Source organism: Vulpes vulpes, chromosome 7, assembly GCF_048418805.1.
Source record: "Vulpes vulpes isolate BD-2025 chromosome 7, VulVul3, whole genome shotgun sequence".
Taxonomy (NCBI): domain Eukaryota; kingdom Metazoa; phylum Chordata; class Mammalia; order Carnivora; family Canidae; genus Vulpes; species Vulpes vulpes.
In genome coordinates, this window is record NC_132786.1 from 18,658,754 (window position 1) to 18,680,512 (window position 21,759).

A 21,759-nucleotide genomic window follows, 5' to 3' on the forward strand; every position below is an offset into this window, starting at 1 on the left:
CCCAACCACTGAGCCATCCAGGTGCCCCCCCCTTTTAAAGATTTTATTTATTTATTCATGAGAGACACACAGAGGGAGGAAGAAACATAGGCAAAAGGAGAAGCAGACTCCATGCAGGGAGCCCAATGTGGGACTCAATCCCCGAACTCCTGGATCACAACCCGAGCCAAAGGCAGATACTCAACTGCTGAGCCACCCAGGCATCCCGATGTCTCTTGTTTCTAGAATACTAAGAGTTTATCAAGAATTGGTTTTGAATTTCACTACTTTTCAAAACAATGCATTAGAAAAAATAATGCATGCAAATGTGTTTAAAACATTAAAACAGAACAAAACAAAAAAACCCACACTGGGATCCCTGTGAGGAGCCTGCTTCTCCCTCTACCTATGTCTCTGCCTCTCTGTGTATCTCTCATGAATAAATAAAATCTTTAAAAAAATAAATATAAAACATTTTTATTTTTTATTGTGATGGCCTTGGATAAATTGAACACTTTCTAAGGTATGTAACTAGAAATATGTAAACTATATATTTGTTAAAGTACTCTAATTACTTGGCTTTTTTCAAAATACACTTTTTAAAAAGTTTTTCATTCTTTTAGGTAATCTCTACACCCAATGTGGGACTTGAACTCACAACTCCAAGATCAAGAGTTGTAACATGCACTACCAACTGAGCCAGTCAGGCACCCCTATTGTTTTCTTTAAATCGGATTTAACTCCAAATGTTTTGCCATGTGTTTATTTTTCTTGGGTACTAAAGTACAGCCTGTGTTAACTTTTATTTTTATTCACTTTGTTATATTCAATATGAAACTTGGATTTATGTTTTTAAATAATTCCTTTACATTTAAATTAGAAATTATTTTAAGAAAAAAAAGAAATTATTTTAAGTTTAGTGAAAGTCATTTCTACTGTTTTTAAAAATGTGAATTTGCTCTAACATGATTGATTAACATAGGGAATAATTTGCCACAAAATTTTTCACTTGCTTATATGCAATTTTGTCTGTGAGAAACTTGAGGTCAGTTCTACCTAGGGACAATTTTACCTGAGGGGCCATTTGGCAAAATCTAGGGACATTTTTGTCATGATTGGGTAGGGACTGCTACTTGCATCTAATAGGGAGAAGCCAAGGATGCCAATAAACATCCTACAATGCACAAGATAAGCCCCCCACAACACAAAATTATCCAGTACAGAATGCCAGTAGTGGCAAGGGTAACAAACTGTGCTAGCTGAACAAAGAGAGCCAAGTGGGAATATACGTATGCATACTCTTGAAGAATCTCCGAGCTACCTCAGAGTACCTTGTTTTATAAACCCTACCTATCCACACCTGGTGTTACAACTTTCCAACTGATTTCAGATAATGGTCCTTCCACTTCACAATAATTCACAAGCACTACTCCTTGTACCCAATTCCATTAGCAAATTTCAGGTAGTTTTCAAGATAGTTTATTTTTTAATAATTTAACATGCATAAAACTGTGCTTTAATTAAGTTCTTTACTTCGTAACATGTCACTGACAGAAGAAAAAATAAGATAAAGAGATGGAGGCAAACCATAAGACTCAACTCTAGGAGACAAACTGAGGGTAGCTGGAGCTTCTGCCTTCGGCTCAGGTGGTGATCCCATGGTCCTGGGATTGAGTCTTGCCCCAGGTTCACCGCGGGGTGCCTGCTTCTCCCTCTGCTTATGTCTCTGCCTCTCTCTCTCTCTTATGAATAAATAAATAAAATCTTAAAAAAAAAAAAAAAGAAACTCAAGTTCATTTTAGTCCCTCATCAACACTGTTTTTTTGTTTGTTTGTTTGTTTAGATTTTATGTATTTATTCATGATAGACTTAGTGAGAGAGAGGCAAAGACACCAGCAGTGGGAGAAGCAGACTCCATGCTGGGAGCCCAACGCAGGACTCGATCCCGGGACTCCAGGACCACGCCCTGGGCCAAAGGCAGGCGCTAAACTGCTGAACCACCCAGGGATCCCACAACAGTTTTTATACTCAGTCCTATTTTTTCTTCCAAGAAGCAAACATTATTATGCATGTAACTTTTCAGTGTGTGTTTTTAATTTTTACATACACCTAAGTAACTATAAATAAGTATTGCTTTGTCTTTTATGCACAAATCCTTTATTATACTGCAGCTTGCATTTTTCACTCAACATTTTGAGATCTGTTCATGTTGATATACAGAGAACTGATTTAACTTTGTGTCATGTTCCATCGGCTGAATATGTCACAATTTTTAATCCATTCTTTTACCGATTGACCATTTGTTTTCAGATCTCTTAACTGCATGTTCAGATCCTTTGCCTATGTTTTTAATGGGTCACTTGTCATTCCATTTCTGGGACTTACTTTATGTAATTTTTTAAAATGATTTATTTGATGGGGGGAGAGAGGGAGCGAAAGTCTTAAGCAGACTCTGTGCTAAGCTCAGAGCCTGACTTGGGGCTTGATCTCATGACCCTGGGATTAAGACCTTAGCTGAAACTGAGCTGGATGCCAAACCAACTGAACCACCCAGGTTCCCCCTTTATGTAATTTGATACTGATTAACTGTTGAGCAAACTAGGTTACAAATATTTTCTCCTTATGTATAGCCGTTTACTTATGCTTATATTGTACATAAATTTTTGGTTTCAATGCAAAGGTATCAATCTTTCCTTAGGTCATTTTGCTTTCTGTTTTAAAAAATTTTTCTTTATCTAGGTTACAAAGATATTCTACAATTTTCTTCCAATAGGCTTAAGTTTTGCTTTTCATGTTTAGATTTTAAATTTATCTAGAATATAATATTTTATGGTATACAGTGGTAATCTACTTTAATGCTTTTTTCTTTTTTTTTTTTTTAATTTTTTTATTTATTTATGATAGGCACACAGTGAGAGAGAGAGGCAGAGACACAGGCAGAGGGAGAAGCAGGCTCCATGCACCGGGAGCCCGATGTGGGACTCGATCCCAGGTCTCCAGGATCGCGCCCTGGGCCAAAGGCAGGCGCTAAACCGCTGCGCCACCCAGGGATCCCCTAATGCTTTTTTCCAACTGGAAAAGTCAGTTGTCCCAACATTGGCTTTGAAGTTCTCTGTATTACTTTCTGAAAGCTGCCGTAACAAAGTACCCCAACTGGGTGGTTTAAAATAATAAAATACATTCTCTTATAGTTCTAGTGGCTAGCAGTCTGTCATCAAGGTGTCAGCAGGCCCATGCTGTCTCTAAGCCTCTAGGGGAGAATCTGTTCCAAGGCTTTCCCTTAGCTTCTGGTAGTGGCTGGCCACATCCTTGGCATTTCTTTCTTTTTTTTTTTTTTTAATGAAATTCTTTTTTTTGTTTTTTTAATTTTTATTTATTTATGATAGTCACAGAGAGAGACAGAGAGAGAGGCAGAGACACAGGCGGAGGGAGAAGCAGGCTCCATGCACCGGGAGCCCGATGCGGGATTCGATCCTGGGTCTCCAGGATCGCGCCCTGGGCCAAAGGCAGGCGCCAAACCGCTGCGCCACCCAGGGATCCCAATGCTTGGCATTTCTTGATTCAAAGGTGCATAATTCCAATCTTTGTCTCTACTGTAACAGGCTATTCTCACTTTGCATGTCTGAGTCTCTGTATCCCTGCTTATAAAGATACCAGTCACACTGGATTAATAACCAACCCTATTCTGATATCGTCTCATTTTAACCAATTAAATCTGCAACAAACTTACTTCTGATAAGGTCACAATCTGAAGTTCCAGAAAGAACGGATTTTGGGGAGACACTATTCAACCCAGTATAGTCTGCATCTGGATTCTCTTTGGGTTTCCACTGCTCTGTGTGTCTACTCCTGCACAAAACAGCACTGTAATAATTCTATGGCCTTATAGTAAGTTTTATTACCTGGTAGGGCAATTCGCCTTTCATTGTTCTTTTTTTCAGGATCATACTTTTGACCTTTATTTTTCCAGATGAAATTTAGAACGTTTGTCTAAATTCACAAAAATCTGCCATTTTAATAAAACTGCAGTAAACCTACATATTAACTTGGAAGAAAAGTATCATTTTTACTGTATTCAGTCTTTCCATCTGTAGGCCTGGTTATTTCCCATTTATTTAGAATTTCTCCACAAAGGTGTTGCATATCCTTTGAATATTCAATCCTAGATATTATGTTTTCTTAGTGGAGACTGTTAACGCTATTTGGAAATAAATAACTAGCAATTCGTTTAGCAGTCAGGAAAAATGGTCAATAGACAAGTGTCTAATTAAAAAAAAAAAAAAAAAAACAAAAACCGTAAGGGCCAACCCTGTAAACCTCGAGTACAACAGACATTAAATAATCAAGTACGCGCACTCTGCCTAGGTTTCTACATCCTATCCTACTCCCTCCAAGCCGTCTTCCTTCCTGCTTACACTCAGCACAAAGTTAGCGGCTGAATTATCTTATTCGAGCCGCGGACGGACAATCACCTCAACCCTCAGAATCTTAAATCTTTCAAAACATTCGTTGTGAATTCAGTAACTGCGATGTAAAAGTGGCAGCGCTGACACGCACCGCGGGCTCTGGCCAGATTCTCCCCCGTCCCCCGTCCGCCGCCGAGCCCCAGACGCGGGGGCCCCCAGCTCCTGACACGCGCAGCCTCGCGCGGCACCCAGACTCCGTTCCCCCGCCCTCCGCTGCCGCCCTGCGAGGACCCCATGGGTGCCCGCCAAGCCGGAGCCCCAAGACCCGCCCCGACCCCGGCGTCCGCGCGGGTAGCCTTTCTTACCGGAGCCGGCTCGGCCATGGCCCTCCGCGCCCCGCCCGGCTCCCGCTCCGAGTCGCCCAACCGACACCCCCGGCGGCCCGCGACACCTTCCCTCGGCGCGCGGCCTCTCGCCCCGCCCAGCCCCGCAGGCCCGCCCCTGCGCGGGGCACGCCGGGACTTGAGCGCGGCCCCGCCCCACAGCGCCCCCAGCGCCCCGGAGGAGCCCTTGGTTGCCGCCGCAGCCGCCTAGGCTCGGCTTCCTGCAGCAGCAGCAGCAGCAGCGAGGTGGGTGGTGGGTCCTGGCGCCCTGCGGGAGTTTCCAAACCAGAGAGACCCAGACCCAGAAGCGCTAAAAGGCTCTGGAGAGAGGGAGAGCGACAGGTGGACGTGCAGAGGGAGCTGCAAGTGGGGAAGAGACTTGCTCTTCCCTGAGCCCGGGACGGAAAGGGGATGCGGGGATTGATTGGTTCTTACCCTAAGGGGACCCCAGGCCAGGGTAGGATGGTCTGTGAGGCCATCCCGGGGACAAGGCGCGGGAGGGGAGCCGGCCACGGGGGTCAAGGAGCAGCTCCCCGCAGTGCGGAATGGGGAGTCTGTCCTGCCGGGCACGCTGAATGTGCAGAGTGTGTCTCAGAATCCTTCCGCCAGGGGCCCGGGAGGTTGGGAATTCATTCTCAGGGAGTCAGACAGACACCTGGCATCGCTGACCCCATGGATTTACGGTCTCTAAAATCAGAGAAATTGTCTTATAATCTATATGTGAAATGGACCTTAAATTTACCCGTCTTTCACTCTTAAGCACCCTGCGTGGTTGAAGTGCTGAGATATATGTAATTGCTACCCCACCTTACAGGTTTTCTTTAATAAATTTTTTTAAAATGTATGAAATTTAACAATGAAGCAAATTTGAAAATAAATAAAAGTTGTTTATAATTCTGGTACTTTCATGGAAATGCTCTATTTCCTCATATAAATCTCCAGTCCCTGTCCACAGACATGTACTTTTTATATGGTTCTGAGACACACATACTTTTTGTTTTTCACTTACCACATCAAAGTGTTCCGTGTTTCTCATTATTTTACAACTATATTCTTAAATGGATATAATTCAAGGTAACATTAATCTGCTAGCGTTGCCCTAACAAAGCACCACAGACTGGGCAGGTTAAAGACAGAAATTAACTTTCTTAAGTTCTGGAGGCCAGAAGTCTGAGATCAGGATGTCAGCAGAGCTGCTTTCCTAGGAGGACTCTCCTTGGTTAGCAGATGGGCACCTTCTTCCTGAGTCCTCCCAAAGTTGTTCCTCTCTCTAGGTGTTCAGTGCCCTACTAATCTTTCCATATTGGACTAGGGCCCACCCATAATGAATTCATTTTACCTCAATTGCCTCTCTAAAGGCCCTGTGTCCAAATACAGTCCTGTCCTGACTCCAACATATGAGTTTTGGGAGAACATAGCCCATAGGAGGTAAGGTAGTATGAAATTATTAGGGGCAGTTTAAGAAGAAATGTGGCCATAAATAATGCTGCTTGAATACTTTCATATACATAAGTCTTAAAATACCAAAAGTACAAAGTAAAGACCAATACATTAAATTAGATTAACATTTAAAACTTTTTAACATCAAAAAACACAATAGCATAGCCAAAATCAGGTCAGACTGGGAAAAGATATTTGCAACAAGGAAAAGCATCCAGAGAATATAGATTAACTTCTAAATATCAAAAGACTACCCGGAGGAAAATGTGAAAAATACCGAACACTGAATTCACAAGTAGGGGGAAAATGAATAGGCAATAAATACACAAAAATGTTCTATCTTGTTAGTCAGGGAAATGCAGCATCTACTTAGGAAGATGTGCATATCCTATCACCCAGCAAGTCTTACCTTGGTGCTATTTTTGCATTATTTACATAGGAGCCATATTTAAGAAACTCTACAGCAACACTGTTTTAAGGGCAAAAACAGGTGAGCAATGTAAATGTCTATCACCCAGAGGATGGGTATCTTGTGGGGGTTTTTCCCCATACACTGCAAACTAGTAGCAAAAGTAATGAACTATAGCTAAAAACAGCATACACGAATAGCATTAATATAATGTTGAATAAAAACGCATGTTGCAGATTACATACAGTATGGTACCTCTTACAGAAACTTTAGAACATATAAAATAGCACTAGATATTTAGAAGTAATATATAGGAAAAGCATACTGACATTTGTACAGAAACAAATACTCAATGGAATAGTAATCTGTGGGAGCTGGGATGGGGAAGCAGTGAGGAGGAGAAGATCAAAACCAAGGCTATACAGGTGCTCTGCCAGTACAGATGACCCCCAATTTGTGACGGTACCACTTAGGATTTCTTAACTTTACGGTGGTGTGAAAGCACTATACATTCAGTAGAAACTATTCTTTGATCTTTTCCTGGGCTGGTGATATGCTGGAGGATCCTCTCTCTTGATGCTGGAGAGCTACAGTTCCCAATCAGCCCTGCATTCATTAAGGGGCAAAACCCAATACTCTTACAACCATTGGTACCCACACCGCCATTGTTTGTCACTTTCCATACAATATTCAATACATTACATGAGATAGTCAACACTTTATTATAAACTAGACTTGTGTTTGGTGGTTTGCCCAATTGTAGATTAATGAAGTGCCTTGAGTATATTCAAGGTTGGCTGGGTTAAGCTATGATGCTCAGTAGGTTTAGGTGTTTCAAACATTATTTTCAACTTACAATAGGTTTACTGGGATGTAACCCCAATCTAAGTTACAGATCTGTACTGCTAATGACATTACTGAGCCAAGGGCTCACAGGTGAACATTCTTTACACTTTCTGAGTATCTTTAACATTGCAAGATACATTTAAATAAATTAAGTCAAAAAATAAAAAATAAATAAAGTCATCATTGAGTTTTGCTATCTCATGGGGAAAGACACAGGCTGTAAAAAAAACAATGTCAAAACAGTAATTTTTTTAAATTTGCTCCAGAGAGAGAGAGGCACAGAGACACAGAGGGAGAAGCAGGCTCCATGCAGGGAGCCTGAGATGGGACTTGATCCTGGGTCTCCAGGATCACAGCCTGGGCCGAAAGCGGCACTAAACCGCTGAGCCACCCAGGCTGCCCTTATAATACTATTAACAGAGGAAAGTATGAAGCACTACAAGAGCACCAGGGAAGTTATCAGTTAGCTATCTCCAGAGGAAAAGTTCACTGAAAACTGCCTTTGGGGGGCACCTGGGTGGCTCAATGTTTGAGCACCTGCCTTTGACTCAGGTCGTGATCCTAGGGTCTTGGGATTGAGTCCTGAATCAGGCTCCTTCTCAGCCTGCTTCTCCCTCTGCCTATGTCTCTGCCTCTCTGTGTGTGTCTCTCATGAATAAATAAATAAATGTTTGAGAAAAATCGGGAACTTCTAAAAAAATCCTTTTTAAGATTTTATTTATTTACTCATGAGAGACACAGAGGGGCAAAGACATAGGCAAAGGGAGAAGCAGGCTCCCTGCAAGGAGCCCAATGTGGGACTCGATCCGGAATCCCGGAATCATGCCCTGGGCCAATGAAAGACGCCCAACCACTGAGCCACCCAGGCGTCCCACTGAAAATATTTTTTGAGAATAACATTAGAATTGCATTTTAGGAGAAGCACTCTGTTACAAGAATGATAAATGCACTGCAGGAAAAACTGTTAATAAGAACACTGTAAAATTTTTTTTAAGTTGGCTCAAGTTAGTGGTGATAGCTGAGATAAAGAAGGGCATTTGTTTGGGAGCAATTTGGGAGGCAAGTTGGGTACAAGAAAACCTAGATCATTATCAGATTTACAGCTTTGGAGATTAGTTAGTATAACTTTAGAGGTGGGAAATACAAGAGAGTGTAAGGAAGAGGTACAGAGTGAGGAGTCTTATTCTGGGCATTTTGTGTTTGAGATGCCTGTGGAAGCCAGAAATATTCAGGAGAAACTTGACTATGGATATGGATTTGTAGATTTGAAGTTATCAGCACCTAAGAGATAACAGGTGAGGGTAGCAAGAGAGAGATGGGCAGACACATACAGCTAGCTATTGGTTTTGGCAGTGGGGGGTGGTGCTTCTTCCCCATTCTTGGTATTTTTTTCCATTTGGGAAAGCACAGCACAGCACTCCCAATCTCTGTGCTTCCTCATTCACTTTGCTCAAGTCTAGTGTAGATCACCAGGTTCTCCGATATTTAGTTAAGGCTAAATGAGGTCATAGGATCAGTGTCCTAATAAGAGGAAGAAACACCAGAGATCACCCACCCCCACTTTGTACCCAGGGGAAAGGTCATATGAGGACCAGGGAAGCCAGTTCTCATCAGACACCAACCCTGCTGGCACCTTGGTCTTAGACTTGTAGCCTTTAGAACTGTAAGAAAATAAGTTTCTGTGGCTTAAGCTCCACAGTCTGTAGCATTTTGTTAAGGCAGCCTGAGCTAATACACCCATAATGTAAGAAACTTTTATCACAGGAAGCTTTATTACAAGATGGAGAAGAGAAAAGTTTAAAAGAAAAGCTCTAACTCCAATTTCACAGGATGACCAGAATGCTTTGTTTTCCTTCTTCCAGTTTCTCTGCTCACTAGATGAAATGTTCTAAAACTTTCCAAACAATTTCACTTGAAAAGATCGTCACTCAGTACACCTGGGGAGGGTCCCCAGGGCCTACATTTTCAACATGTATCCCAGGCAAAGGCACGGAGTTGTCCTGAGGTACGCTGGTGAAGACAGAGGCCAGCCAAGGTTGACATGCAGCCCACAGGTACCCTGGCACAGGTTAGGGAAAGTTTTTCTTGCACAAAAGCACCACTGACTCACCAAGAGGCTTGTTCCCACAGGAACATACCAACTGGACATGGCACCTTTCCTATCTGTATAAACACTGATTAGTAGGGCAGCCTTGGTTCCAGCTGATTCAGGTCATCCGTGACCACCATACCATGTACAACAAAAATGGAAAACTTATATAGGCCCCAAAATTCCCTAAGGAAGCAAATCTACACATTTTTGTAGGAATGATGTTAAAAGATTGACAGCCCGAGAGACAGGGGAAGGTTTGCTAGAACAGGCTAGAAAAATCACCTTACAATGACAGATTAAGCCACAGAACAAAAAAATGGGAGTGATGCCGTGGACCAGCAATAGTTTTTCCTTTGGATTTTACCTAAGAGACTCCAACATTAAGGCAAGTATGTTTCTTGGAGAACTGACATACACTATTGAAAATGCAGGGGGGTTACAAATCATTGCTTGTTACTCACCATGGTGGATTTTTAGGTGATTTAAATTAACTCAGAGGGAAATGACAGTTATTGCATCACTGTTAACAAAGGAGATGGGAGACGACGTTTATTTTTGGCAACAGAGAGAAATTCTCCTGAGACCCAGATGTTCTCTCAGCATGTGAGAGAAAACGAAAATTCGCTCTGAGAGAAAACTGATAAATGTAAACAAAATTTAAATAAGGAGGCCTGGTAACAGGAAGCAGAAGGAAAATGTTCCTTCCGTGATGGGCAGCTCTTGCCCGTGGGAATCACAGAGGGGAGATGCCTCTTCCTTAGTGTCTGGATTATTTGGAACCTTTGTGCACCCTGCCTGCTTGTGCATCTGGCCGGCGTATCCGAAGCCGGAGTCTTGTGAATTCTTCATCCAGCTTACGCCATGGATCCAAAAGAAGGGCTAGCTCCACCTAAAAGCTGTCGCTGCTTCCTTTCCTCACAGAAAGGTTTGACCTAGACACCGAAGGGTTTTCTCTGGCGTGCGCCGCAATGTGAGTGTGGAGGGCCCCCATGTATGTAAAGCTCCTTCCACACTCATCACAAGAGAAAGGCCTCTCCCCTCTGTGACGGTGCAGGTGGGTCTTCAGGCTCCTCTTCTGGAGAAACCCCTTGCCACATTCGGAGCACCTGAAGGGCTTCTCTCCACTGTGCGTGTGCAGATGGACCTTCAAACTCCCCCTTATGCAGTAGCTCTTGTCGCACTCCGGACACTGGAAGGGCTTCTCACCACTATGGACACGAATGTGTTCCATGAGCCTGTACTGCTGAGTGAAACTTTTACCACATTTGGCACAGGAGAATGGCTTTTTGTCGCTGTGCTGGAGCAGGTGGCTCTTCAAATTCCCTTTGAGACGGAAACTTTTATTGCATTCAGGACACTGGAAGGGTTTCTCCCCACTGTGGATTCTCTCATGTTCCGTGAGCTGAGACTGCTGAGTGTAGGTCTTACCGCACTCACTGCAGGCAAAGGGCCTCTCTCCGCTGTGTATCCGCTGGTGGAACTTCATGGAGGCCTTCCAGAAGAAGCTCTTGTCACAGTCGGGACACTGGAAAGGCTCCTCCCCGCTGTGAAGTCTCCTGTGCTCGGTGAGGTGCGAGTGTCGGCTGAAGCTCCGGCTGCACTCGGAACAGGAGAACGGCTTCTCTTTGGTGTGGACCTTGAGGTGCTCTGTGAGCCTCGACTGCCGGGGAAAGGTCTTCGTGCACTCGCCACACGAGAATTCCTTCTGCCTGCTATGGACTCGGCCGTGACGGGCGAGCTTCGAGGGCCGGGTGAACCTCTTGCCACACTCGGCACAGGAGAAGGGCTTCTCCTCACTATGTAAACGCTGGTGGGCCTTCATGGCGTTCTTCCAAGAGAAGCTCCTGTCACACTGCGGACACTGGAAGGGCTTCTTCCCGCTGTGCTGAAACAGATGGGCTTTGAGGCTTCTCTTCAGGCGGAAACTTTTCTTACACTCAGGGCACTGGAAGGGCTTCTCTCCCGTATGAACTCTGATGTGTTCCGTGAGTTTTGTCTTGTGTGTGAATTTCCTCCCACACTGGTCACAAGAAAACGGCTTTTCTCCACTGTGTATCCTCTGGTGGGCCTTCACGGCAGCCTTCTGAGAGAAGCTTCTGCCACATTCTGGACAATGGAAGGGCTTCTTCCCACTGTGCTGGCAAAGGTGGGCCTTCAAACTGCTCTGCAGGCGGAAGCTTCTGTTGCACTCTGGACACTGGAAAGGCTTCTCCCCGGTGTGCACCCTGAGGTGCTTAGTGAGCCTGCACTGCTGGATGAAATCCTTGCCACACTGCTCGCAGGAAAATAGTTTCTCCCTTTTGTGCAAACACAGATGCTTCCTCAGAGTGGCTTTACACTGGAAGGTCTTGTCACATTCAGGGCATGGCAAGGGCCGCTGCCCCATGTGAACAAGCCGGCGGTGAGTGATCAGGCTGCATTTGAGATAGTAGCTCTTCTCGCACTTACCACACTGGAAACGCTTCTTCTTACACAGGATCATCCGGTTCCACCTGAATTCAGAGTTTCCTCTGGATTTGTTTTTGTACTTTAAGTATTTACAGGGCGGGCTCTTGGAGTGGTTTCTTGTGTGCTTGACCAAGTCGCTCTTTAGCTCAAAGACCTTTCTACAGACAAAGCAGGAATAAAATCTTGGTCCTGGGGGAATTTCCAAGTGACCGGTGGTACCTATCACCTTATGCCATGGATTGTTCTTATCCTGATTAGATGCTCTGAGGTCGAAGTTTTTATGTATACTCCCCATTTCTTGACGACTTGGATGCTGTAAGGTGGCTCTTTGATCTGGTAAGATCTTTCCTTCCTCCCCTGGTAAGGTAGCACACGAACCCTGCTTTAGGAGACCATCTAAATGGCCTTCTTCCTCTTTTGCCCCAAGAGTTCCTTGGTCACCTGGAGAGAAAAAAAGAAGACCCACCCTTACCAGTAATGTGTCTGTGCAATGATGGGGTCAAGAATTGTCTTTATATCTTTAATAGCACCAAAAAAAGAATCTCATTGATTTTGATGACTTTTGTGCATCTGCCTAACACAGGTAAATTATATTTAAGTTTAACTTTGACATGCAAATCTGCCCATTATGTTGTGAAAAAATGGCTTAGTGTGGGGAAAAAAATTGCAGGCTAATTTATCTTGTGAACTTATGGATGACCCTCAGAGGGTAAGCAGAAGTTGAAAGAAAATAAAAATGAATTAGTCTGGCCAGACCCAGTGGCTCAGTGGTTTAGTGCCGCCTCCGGCTGGGGGTGTGATCCTAGAGACCCAGGATCGAGTCCCATGTCAGGTTCCCCACAGGGATCCTGCTTCCCCCCCTGGCTGTGTCTCTGCCTCTCTCTCTCTCTCTGTGTGTCTCATGAATAAATTTTTTTTAAAAAATGAATTAGTCTGGGAATATGAACATTCTATTCTATTTCCTTAAATCTGTGACATAAATTGCACCATATTTAAGTATGAAGGCTTTGGATCAGGGATCCTTGGGTGGCTCAGCGGTTTAGTGCCTGCCATCAGCTCAGGGCATGATCCTGGGGTCCTAGAATCGGGTCCCACATCAGGCTCCCTACAGGGAACCTGCTTCTCCCCCTGCCTGTGTCTCTGCCTCTCTCTGTGTGTCTCTCATAAATAATGAATAAAATCTTTTTTTTAATTTATTTTTATTGGAGTTCAATTTGCCAACATATAGCATAACATCCAGTGCTCATCCCATCAAGTGCCCCCCTCAGTGCCCGTCACACTGTCACCCCAACCCCCCACCCACCTCCCTTCCACTACCCCTTGTTCGTTTCCCAGAGTTAGGAGTCTTTCATGTTCTGTCACAAAAATGAATAAAATCTTTTTAAAAAGAAGGCTTTGGGATCCCTGGCGCAGTGGCGCAGTGGCGCAGTGGTTTAGCGCCTGCCTTTGGCCCAGGGCACGATCCTGGAGACCCAGGATCGAATCCCACGTCGGGCTCCCGGTGCATGGAGCCTGCTTCTCCCTCTGCCTATGTCTCTGCCTCTCTCTCTCTCTGTGACTATCATAAATAAATAAAAATTTAAAAAAAAAAAGAAGGCTTTGCTGGGGGTTTACCCCAAAGATATAGATGCAGTGAAACGCCGAGACACCTGCACCCCAATGTTTATAGCAGCAATGTCCACAATAGCCAAACTGTGGAAGGAGCTTCGGTGTCTATCGAAAGATGAATGGATAAAGATGTGGTTTATGTATACAATGGAATATTACTCAGCCATTAGAAACGACAAATACCCACCATTTGCTTCGACGTGGAGGGACCTGAAGGGTATTATGCTGAATGAAATAAGTCAATCGGAAAAGGACAAACATTATATGGTCTCATTCATTTGGGTAATATAAAAATTAGTGAAAGGGAATAAAGGGAAAGGAGAGAAAATGAGTGAAAATATCATTGAGGGTGACAAAACATGAGAGACTCCTAACTCTGGGAAATGAACAAGGGGTAGTGGAAGGGGAGGTGGGCGGGGGGTTGGGGTGACTGGGTGATGGGCACTGAGGGGGGCACTTGGTGGGATGAGCCCCGGGTGTTATGCTATATGGTGGCAAATTGAACTCCAATAAAAAAAAATTAAAAATAAATTAAAAAAAAAAAAAAGAAGAAGGCTTTGGATCATATTCTTGCCCCTTCTACCACAGATTTCAGGAAAAGGTTTCTGGAAGCAATGCTAATAGAAAGTATCTTTCTTATGAATGTCAAATGGCAATTTACTAAATTCACAAAGAATACTATGAAGATAATTCCCTTTCCCGAGAAACTGCATTTTAAGAAAGGCATTAATATAAGTATAGTCACTGTTGTTCCCAAAGTAAAACCATGATGACAGGAAACTGAGTTAGCTCCTTATTCTCACCCACAAAAACTGGAGAGGACAATTCCAGAAGCTAGCCTTAGCCTCTGTATTTCAGAACTGCTTTTTCTCCCACCTGTTGAACTGGGCCTAAGGGCCCTCCTTTTTAAGTCTCTTAACACAGGAAGAAACATCACCTGTCAGGAAGGGTAGGCCTTCCCCCAGAGGAGGAATCTGATTAGGCTCTGAGGTCATGTTTTGTTTTTGTTTTGTTGTTGTTTTTTTTTTTAAGATTTTATTTATTCATTCATGTAAGGCATAGAGAGAGGCAGAGACAAAGAGGGAGAAGCAGACTCCCCACAGGGAACCTGATGCAAGACTCGATCCCAGGACCCCAGGATCTCACCCTGAGCCAAAGGCAGGCGCCCAACCGCTGAGCCATCCAGGCGTCCCTGCTCTGAGGTCATCTTAACAACAATATAGATTTATGTTTCCTACCAAGTGATCTCATTTAGTAAGTTCGTGTTTGATAGCTGATGTCTCAATTATACTTACCTATCTCTTTGAATCCTATTTCTTATCACTTACTAATTATTCCAGGCAGAACAGTTGTGATTATTGGGAAAGTACCACCAGGCACACAAGGCTAGTCACTAAAGTTGCTCATTCTTTGGTACTCAGAAACCTCTTTAGGTCCTCCCTTTCTACGGGATGAAGTCACATATCCACGTTGGCATTCCTAGCCTCAGATAATCTGCCATTAATTTGTTTCCTCTTCTCCATCTCCCATACTATCTCAAGAATAACATTCAGCTATACATTTTCTAAATACAATGGGCCTGTTCCCACCTCTGAGCCTCAATTCACGTACAACCCATGATGATCTTCTCTAACCAAATCTGCCTATTCTTTGCTATTTCAATCCTAATTCCTTAGGAGCACCTGGGGGGCTCAGTCCTTTGGGCATCTGCCTCTGGGCTCAGGTCATGATCTCAGGGTCCTGGCATTGAGCCCGGCATTGGGCTCCCTGCTCAGCAGGGAGCAGGTTTCTCCCTCTCCCGCCCTGCTCGTGCTCTCTGTCTCCATCAAATAAATAAATAAATAAATCTTTTTTTTTTTAAATAAATAAACAAATCTTAATTCCTTAAAAGTCCTCCTGGGAAACTACTATTTCTACTCCACTCATTCTCCTCTAAATATCTATAGATATTTATATCTATACTACTACCACTGCCACTTATTATTTTATTAAATTGCATACAGTCCAGTTTTATAGATGACTAGTCCCACAGTTCAATATAATCGACTAACTTAACTGCCGTGTCAAGTCAGTAAGACAATAAACTCCTACAGGAGAATATATGTACATCTAGATATATAGATATCTCGATCCACCCCCTAGCCTAAGTAATAACTAACCGTCCTATGAACATAGGACTCAAATATTCGTTAGATGAATGAAATAAGAGGCGGTGGCAATGAAATGAAGTCCTTGGGAATTCTTTTACTCTTTTGATGGACCTAGCCAAACATCCCGAGTCCAAATCCCCTCCTCTTCAGGAGAATCCTTTAACTTCCAGGAACTTAGAAGATCTCCATTTAATAAAACATTAGCATAATCTAAAAATTAAACTTTCCCTAAGTATTAAAGCGTTTCCAATGTTTTTCTTATGATATAAGCAATTTAAAAAGAAATTCTTTAAAAAATTAATTAAATAAAATAAAAAGGAATTCTTCAAAAGGAATTAAAAGAAACGAACACCCACATTCTAAAAATCTGTACGATAAAAAAATAATCATTATAATACCAAATTGGACAGTTTTCCATTTCTCTCCCTTTTTTTTTTTTTTTTTTTTTTTAGTTTTCCATTTCTCCATACTCAAATGGACACAACACTGTGACAGAGAAGGCAGTTTGCTCCTCAGGACTTCACAAGTGGGTCCTTTACTTGCTCTTTTACAGGTAATTCTTTCCAGGGTTTTGTTTTGTTTTGTTTTGTTTTTTCATGAAACATACACAACATCCCTCTTTATAAAAATAATATTCTTTTTTTTAATTAATACAGTCCTAAATTTGCTTCCCACTTGACTAAAAAAACCTAACATTCTCCATCAAAATAATGCTTCTTATTCACTATGTCCAGCTGACCATCCAGATTCAGGAAAATGAAATCAGTTATGACCCTAAATCCATCATACTCACCAAAATACAGCAACTTTCCAGTCCCCTGCAAGTCCCACTGCTCATCAGTAGAAGGGCTACATGCCATTCTTTTCTCTAAGGGTCCCTGGTCTCTGATTAACAGCATTCTCCCTTGTTCTATCCAGATGATCAGATCTGGCTTGGAAAAAACACGACCTACAAAGAGAGTCCACATAGATTCAGTTTGGGTTTACCTGAGTACTTCACTAAATGTGATTTTTCACAGTTAACTTTGATTCCTGAAGATAGGACATCAAAATTCCTTAAGATAGGACATCAAAGTTAAGTTAAAAAAAATTGAGGGCAGGGCAGCTCGGGTGGCTCAGCGGTTTGGCACCGCCTTCAGCCCAGGGCGCGATCCTGGAGACCCAGGATCGAGTCCCACATCAGGCTCCCTGCATGGAGCCTGCTTCTCCCTCTGCCTGTGTCTCTGCCTCTCTCTCTCTCCCTGTGTCTCTCATGAATAAATAAATAAAATCTTTAAAAAAAAAAAAAAAAGTCTTGTTGTGAAAGGAAAACTATCAGTAATAGATTATTTAAAAAAAAAAAAAAATTTGAGGGCAGCCCGGGTGGCTCAGCGGTTTAGCACCACCTTCAGTCCGGGGCTTGATCCTGGAGACCCAGGATCGAGTCCCGCGTCGGGCTCTCTGCATGGAGCCTGCTTCTCCCTCTGCCTGTGTCTCTGCCTCTCTCTCTCTCTCTCTCTCTCTCTCTCTCTGTGTCTCTATGAATAAATAAATAAATACATTAAAAAAAAAAAAAAAAGCATCTGCTAAGTATCACCAGCATCATGAGGTCATGATCTCAGGGTCATGAGATCGAGCCTGTGACCCCTTGTGTCAGGATCTATACAGGGCATGGAGCCTGCTTAAGATTTCTCTTCTCTCCCTCTGTCCCTCCCAGTTATTGCTCTTAAGAAAAGTAATCTGGCAGGGACCTGAAGTGCTTGTTAAAAACGTAGATTCATGACCTGAGGCTGGACCTGCTAAATCCTAATCTCATTTAGGGGGCTGATACCTGGATGTCCTATTAAAAAAAATCATCTGTAAATAATGCCCTTTGGGTTTTACCATGTGGGAAAATCAGACTGGATTTTTCCAGTCTAGCTGTGGACACTACCTGTGATAATGCCAAACTCAACAATGGATCAGCACATGGCTCTAGTTTCTGGTGTACCTTACTGGCCTCAGACTGCTTAGCTTGACCTCCAAATGCTGAGGTGTCCTCGTGCTCTATCCTATCTACATATTCTCCCTAGATGATGCTGTGTAGCCCTGAGGTTTAAAACACCAGATTTGTGGGCTGCCCAGGTAGCTCAGTTGGTTAAGCAGCTGCTTTAAGCTCAGTCCATGATCCCAGGGTTCTGGGATCAAGCCCCACATCAGTCTCACTGCTCAGTGAGGAGTCGGCTTCTCCCTCTACTCGCAGTTCACCCTGCCTGTGCTCTGTCAAATAAATAAATAAAATCTTAAAAAACAAAAACAGCAGATTTGTGAATCCAGTCCTGATCTTCACTTGGAATTCAGTCTCACATGCCTAATTATACATATTTCCATATAAACGTCTAATAAGCATCCCCAATCCTTTGTCATGTCAGTAAATAAAACCATTTCCTTCAACATACTCAAGTCAAAAATCTGGGAATTGATTCTTCTTTTACCTTGAGGCTCCACATCCAATCCACTAGCAAAATCTGGGATGTTACCTCCAGAAGACATCCAGATCTTGTTTATTTCTATTTTTATTACTAACTACCTGGTTCAGCTGCCATAAAGCCTCACCGGCACTGCTAAGGTTCTTGGCTGGTGTCTCTCCCTCCATTGCTGTGCACTACCATTCATATAGCAACCCAAGTAATTAATTGTTAAAACTAATTTTGACATATTACTCCTACGTAAATCCTCTCATGATCTTCCTTTTGTCTAGAATAAAATCCTAGAGGCCATTCCTCTTCTGGTACCACTGTCTCCTTCTCCTAGAGTTCTACACATGTGTTACGGTAGTCTTCCCATGGCTCCCACCACACACTGACACACTGAGCTCTTGTATTACAACCCTTGAACTTCTGCACAAGTCCCTCCTCTGCTTAGAATTCTCGTCCCCCTGATTTCATACAATTGACTCATCTTGTCCTTCATATCTCAGATGGGAGAAGTTATAAACCCCAAAGGAGGAAGACAATGCCACAGGCTATACTGAGATCACTCATTAAAGTGATAACAGTAGAAATGGCTTTAATGATACAAGAATGAATTAGAGCAAGTGGGATAAACAGCAAGGTGTATCTCCTCAAATTTCTCTTCAAGTCGGCCCTGAGTATTTCTCTGGAAAACCTAAATGTCCCATTCCACTGCTCCTTCTCCCTCTACCAGGGAACTTTCATCCCAGTTCTTATAAAAATAGAAAATTCATCTCATTTAGGCAACATAAGTAGGCATCACTTAAAAAATAAAAGAGTACATTTTTAAAAAAAGACAATTAGGTGGATCCCTGGGTGGCGCAGCGGTTTGGCGCCTGCCTTTGGCCCAGGGCGCGATCCTGGAGACCCAGGATCGAATCCCACATCAGGCTCCCGGTGCATGGAGCCTGCTTCTTCCTCCGCCTGTGTCTCTGCCTTTCTCTCTCTCTGTGACTATCATAAATAAAAAAAAAAAAAATTGAGAAAAATAAAATAAAATAAATAAAAAAAGACAATTAGATTATTTAGTAATTCAGGGCACCTTAAGTGGCTCAGTGGTTGAGAGTCTGCCTTTGGCTCAAGTCGTGACCTCAGGGTCCTGGTTTTTTTGTTTTTTTTTTAAAAGATTTTATTTATTTATTCATGAGAAACACAGAGAGAGGCAGAGACACAGGCAGAGGGAGAAGCAGGCTCCATGAAGGGAGCCCGACATGGGACTCGATCCAGGATCTCCAGGATCAGGCCCTGGGCTGAAGGTGGCACTAAACCGCTGAGCCACGGGAGCTGCCCAGGGTCCTGGGATTGAGTCCTGTATCAGGCACCCTGCAGGGAGCCTGCTTCCCGTCTGCCGGTGTCTCTGCCTCTCTCTCTCTCTGTCTCTCATGAATAAATAAATAAAATCTTTTTTTTTTTAATGTTATTTAGTAATTCTAACTGTGGGAGAAACGAGAAGGTTTGGGTGAAAGACTGCAGAGTTAGTAAGAGTGAGGAGTGCAAATACCACTACATAAAAAAGGACAAGTTAAATATTCCCAGACTGTAACAGGAAGGACATATTCTGAGTGTAAATTAGGCACAGAATCACGTTCAACCAGTCAATACGTAACACAGAGCAGAAAGACTATTGGTATTAGGTTGGTTCCCCAAATGGTTCCTTTGAAGCCCATCTTACCCAGGGAATCAAGAGTCTCATAATTGTTCTTCATCACTTGCTGATACATTTCCTTCTGCCACTTCTCCAGGATCTCCCACTCTTGCTCAGAAAAATATAAGGCCACATCATCAAATGTCATCGTTACCTGGAATCACAAACAGCACATACATATTTTTTCACTTTCAAGCTACTGTCTTTGAACATCTATGTCCTTAAAAGTCAAAAAAAAAAAAAAACTATAAAGTCTCGATCTCTCTGGATGATGCCATGAAGGACATAATTAAGGGGTCACAGAAGTCTACTGGACCCACATAGTGAATGAATGACGGGGAGACCTTTGAGCACATACACCATCTGGAGGGGGATCCTCTACTTAGCAGCAACCAATTATTGCTATGTGAGACTTTCAAAAAAACTTATTTTGAAATAATTGTGGACTCATAGGAAGTTGCAAAGATGGTACAGTACAGAAAGCTTCCCTGTATCCTGAACCTATTGGGGGGGGGGGGGGGGGGAGTGAGCAGCAGAAGGGAAGAAAATGCATTCCACTAGTAAGATTATTAGAAATGGAATTTCAGTAAAGTAGAAGGAAAACTTGCATACGTAGGCAGATTATACTTCATTGAATTTAACAGTTTCCCGGATTAAGCTCAGGATACGCCTTTTAAACTCTAAAACCAGTGTTCAAATTTTCCATTAATAACCCCAACTGGGGGATCCCTGGGTGGCGCAGCGGTTAGGCGCCTGCCTTTGGCCCAGGGCGCGATCCTGGGGACCCGGAATCGAGTCCCACGTCGGGCCCCTGGTGCATGGAGCCTGCTTCTCCCTCTGCCTGTGTCTCTGCCTCTCTCTCTCTCTCTCTCTGTGACTATCAAAAATTAAAAAAATAATAATAATAATAACCCCAACTAGTTTCAAGTTTTCTCTCACTTCCTGGAGGGAGCAATCTCCAGTTCCTCCCATTTCCAGTCTTTCTTCCCCTAACTTTTTTCATCGTTTATACAGACGAGCTCCTCCGAGGCTACATTCACCAGCAGAGCGCAGAAGAGAAATTAGGGTGTTCAAAGGCCCCGACACTGGGAGGGAACGGCCGGTGACCCGAGAGCCCGAGAGCCCGAGAGCCCGAGAGCCCGAGCAAGACCCTGGATTTCTCCAGGTGGCCCCTCTCAGCGGCTCAACCGCAGAATCAGTCGAGCCTAAACCGCGCCTCCACCGGCCCGGGGCTCAGAGCCCATCCTGGATCACGGGCATCCCCGCGCTGCCTCGCTCCCCGATTCGGACCCCACGCCAAACCCCGACACGGACGAATCGCGATAAGGCCCGCATCCCCCAGGGTCCCCCTTACCGGAACTGCCTCGGCCATGGCCCTTCGCGCCCCCGCTTGGCTCCCGCCCGGAGAAACCGAACCCCGATCCCCAGGGCGGCCAGCACCTCCCCTAGCGCGCGCCCTCCCGCACCCCCCAGCCCCGCAGGCCCCGCCCCCGCGCGGGGCACCCTGGGACTCGATCGCGGCCCCGCCCCACAGCGCCCCCTGCGCCCGGGAGGAGCTGCTTGAGTCGCCGCCGCCGCCCAGGCTTGCCTTCCTGCACCTGCAGCAACAGCGAGGTGGGTGGTGGGTCCTCGCGCTCTGCGGGAGTCTCCAAACCAGGAAGACCCAGACCCAGAAACGCTGAAAGGCGCTGGAGACAGGGAGAGCGAGAGGATTAGTTCCAACCCGAAGGGGACCCCAACCCAGGATAGGATCTTCTGTGAGGCCATCCCGGGGGGCAAAGCGAGGGAGGGGAGCCGGCCAAGGGGGTCAAGGAGCAGGTCCCTGCCACGGGCTCTGGGGAGTCTGTCTCGCCGGGCACCCAGAGTGTGCAGAACCCCGCTC

The 21,759-nt window shown here is 44.2% G+C and overlaps 2 protein-coding genes across 5 annotated transcripts in view; both read right to left on the minus strand.

Moving 5' to 3' along the window:
* ZNF786 (zinc finger protein 786) overlaps positions 1 to 19,978 on the minus strand; it is a 40,026-nt gene extending 20,048 nt beyond the window's left edge. Inside the window, exon 1 of one of the 3 annotated variants that reach the window (XM_072764972.1) lies at positions 19,905 to 19,978. In XM_072764972.1, the coding sequence (XP_072621073.1) occupies positions 19,905 to 19,925 (21 nt within the window). In that variant the 5' untranslated portion in view covers positions 19,926 to 19,978. Of the gene's footprint in view, positions 1 to 4,750; positions 4,848 to 16,554; positions 16,660 to 19,904 lie in introns of those variants that run through there. The other 2 variants (XM_072764971.1, XM_025993871.2) reach the window with 2 other exon arrangements.
* Positions 6,250 to 21,361, minus strand: ZNF425 (zinc finger protein 425). 2 transcript variants are annotated; one of them, XM_025993868.2, is made up of 4 exons: positions 21,232 to 21,361; positions 19,905 to 20,031; positions 16,555 to 16,710; positions 6,250 to 12,444 (listed from the first exon to the last, which is right to left on the minus strand). In XM_025993868.2, the coding sequence occupies exons 1-4, from the start codon at positions 21,247 to 21,249 to the stop codon at positions 10,445 to 10,447; spliced, it is 2,301 nt and encodes a 766-aa protein (XP_025849653.1). In that variant the 5' UTR covers positions 21,250 to 21,361; the 3' UTR covers positions 6,250 to 10,444. The 2 variants fall into 2 exon arrangements, with proteins under 2 accessions (XP_025849653.1, XP_025849655.1); XM_025993870.2 differs by lacking the exon at positions 16,555 to 16,710 and having other exon boundaries at positions 21,232 to 21,343.
* Positions 21,362 to 21,759: the final 398 nt, after the last annotated feature.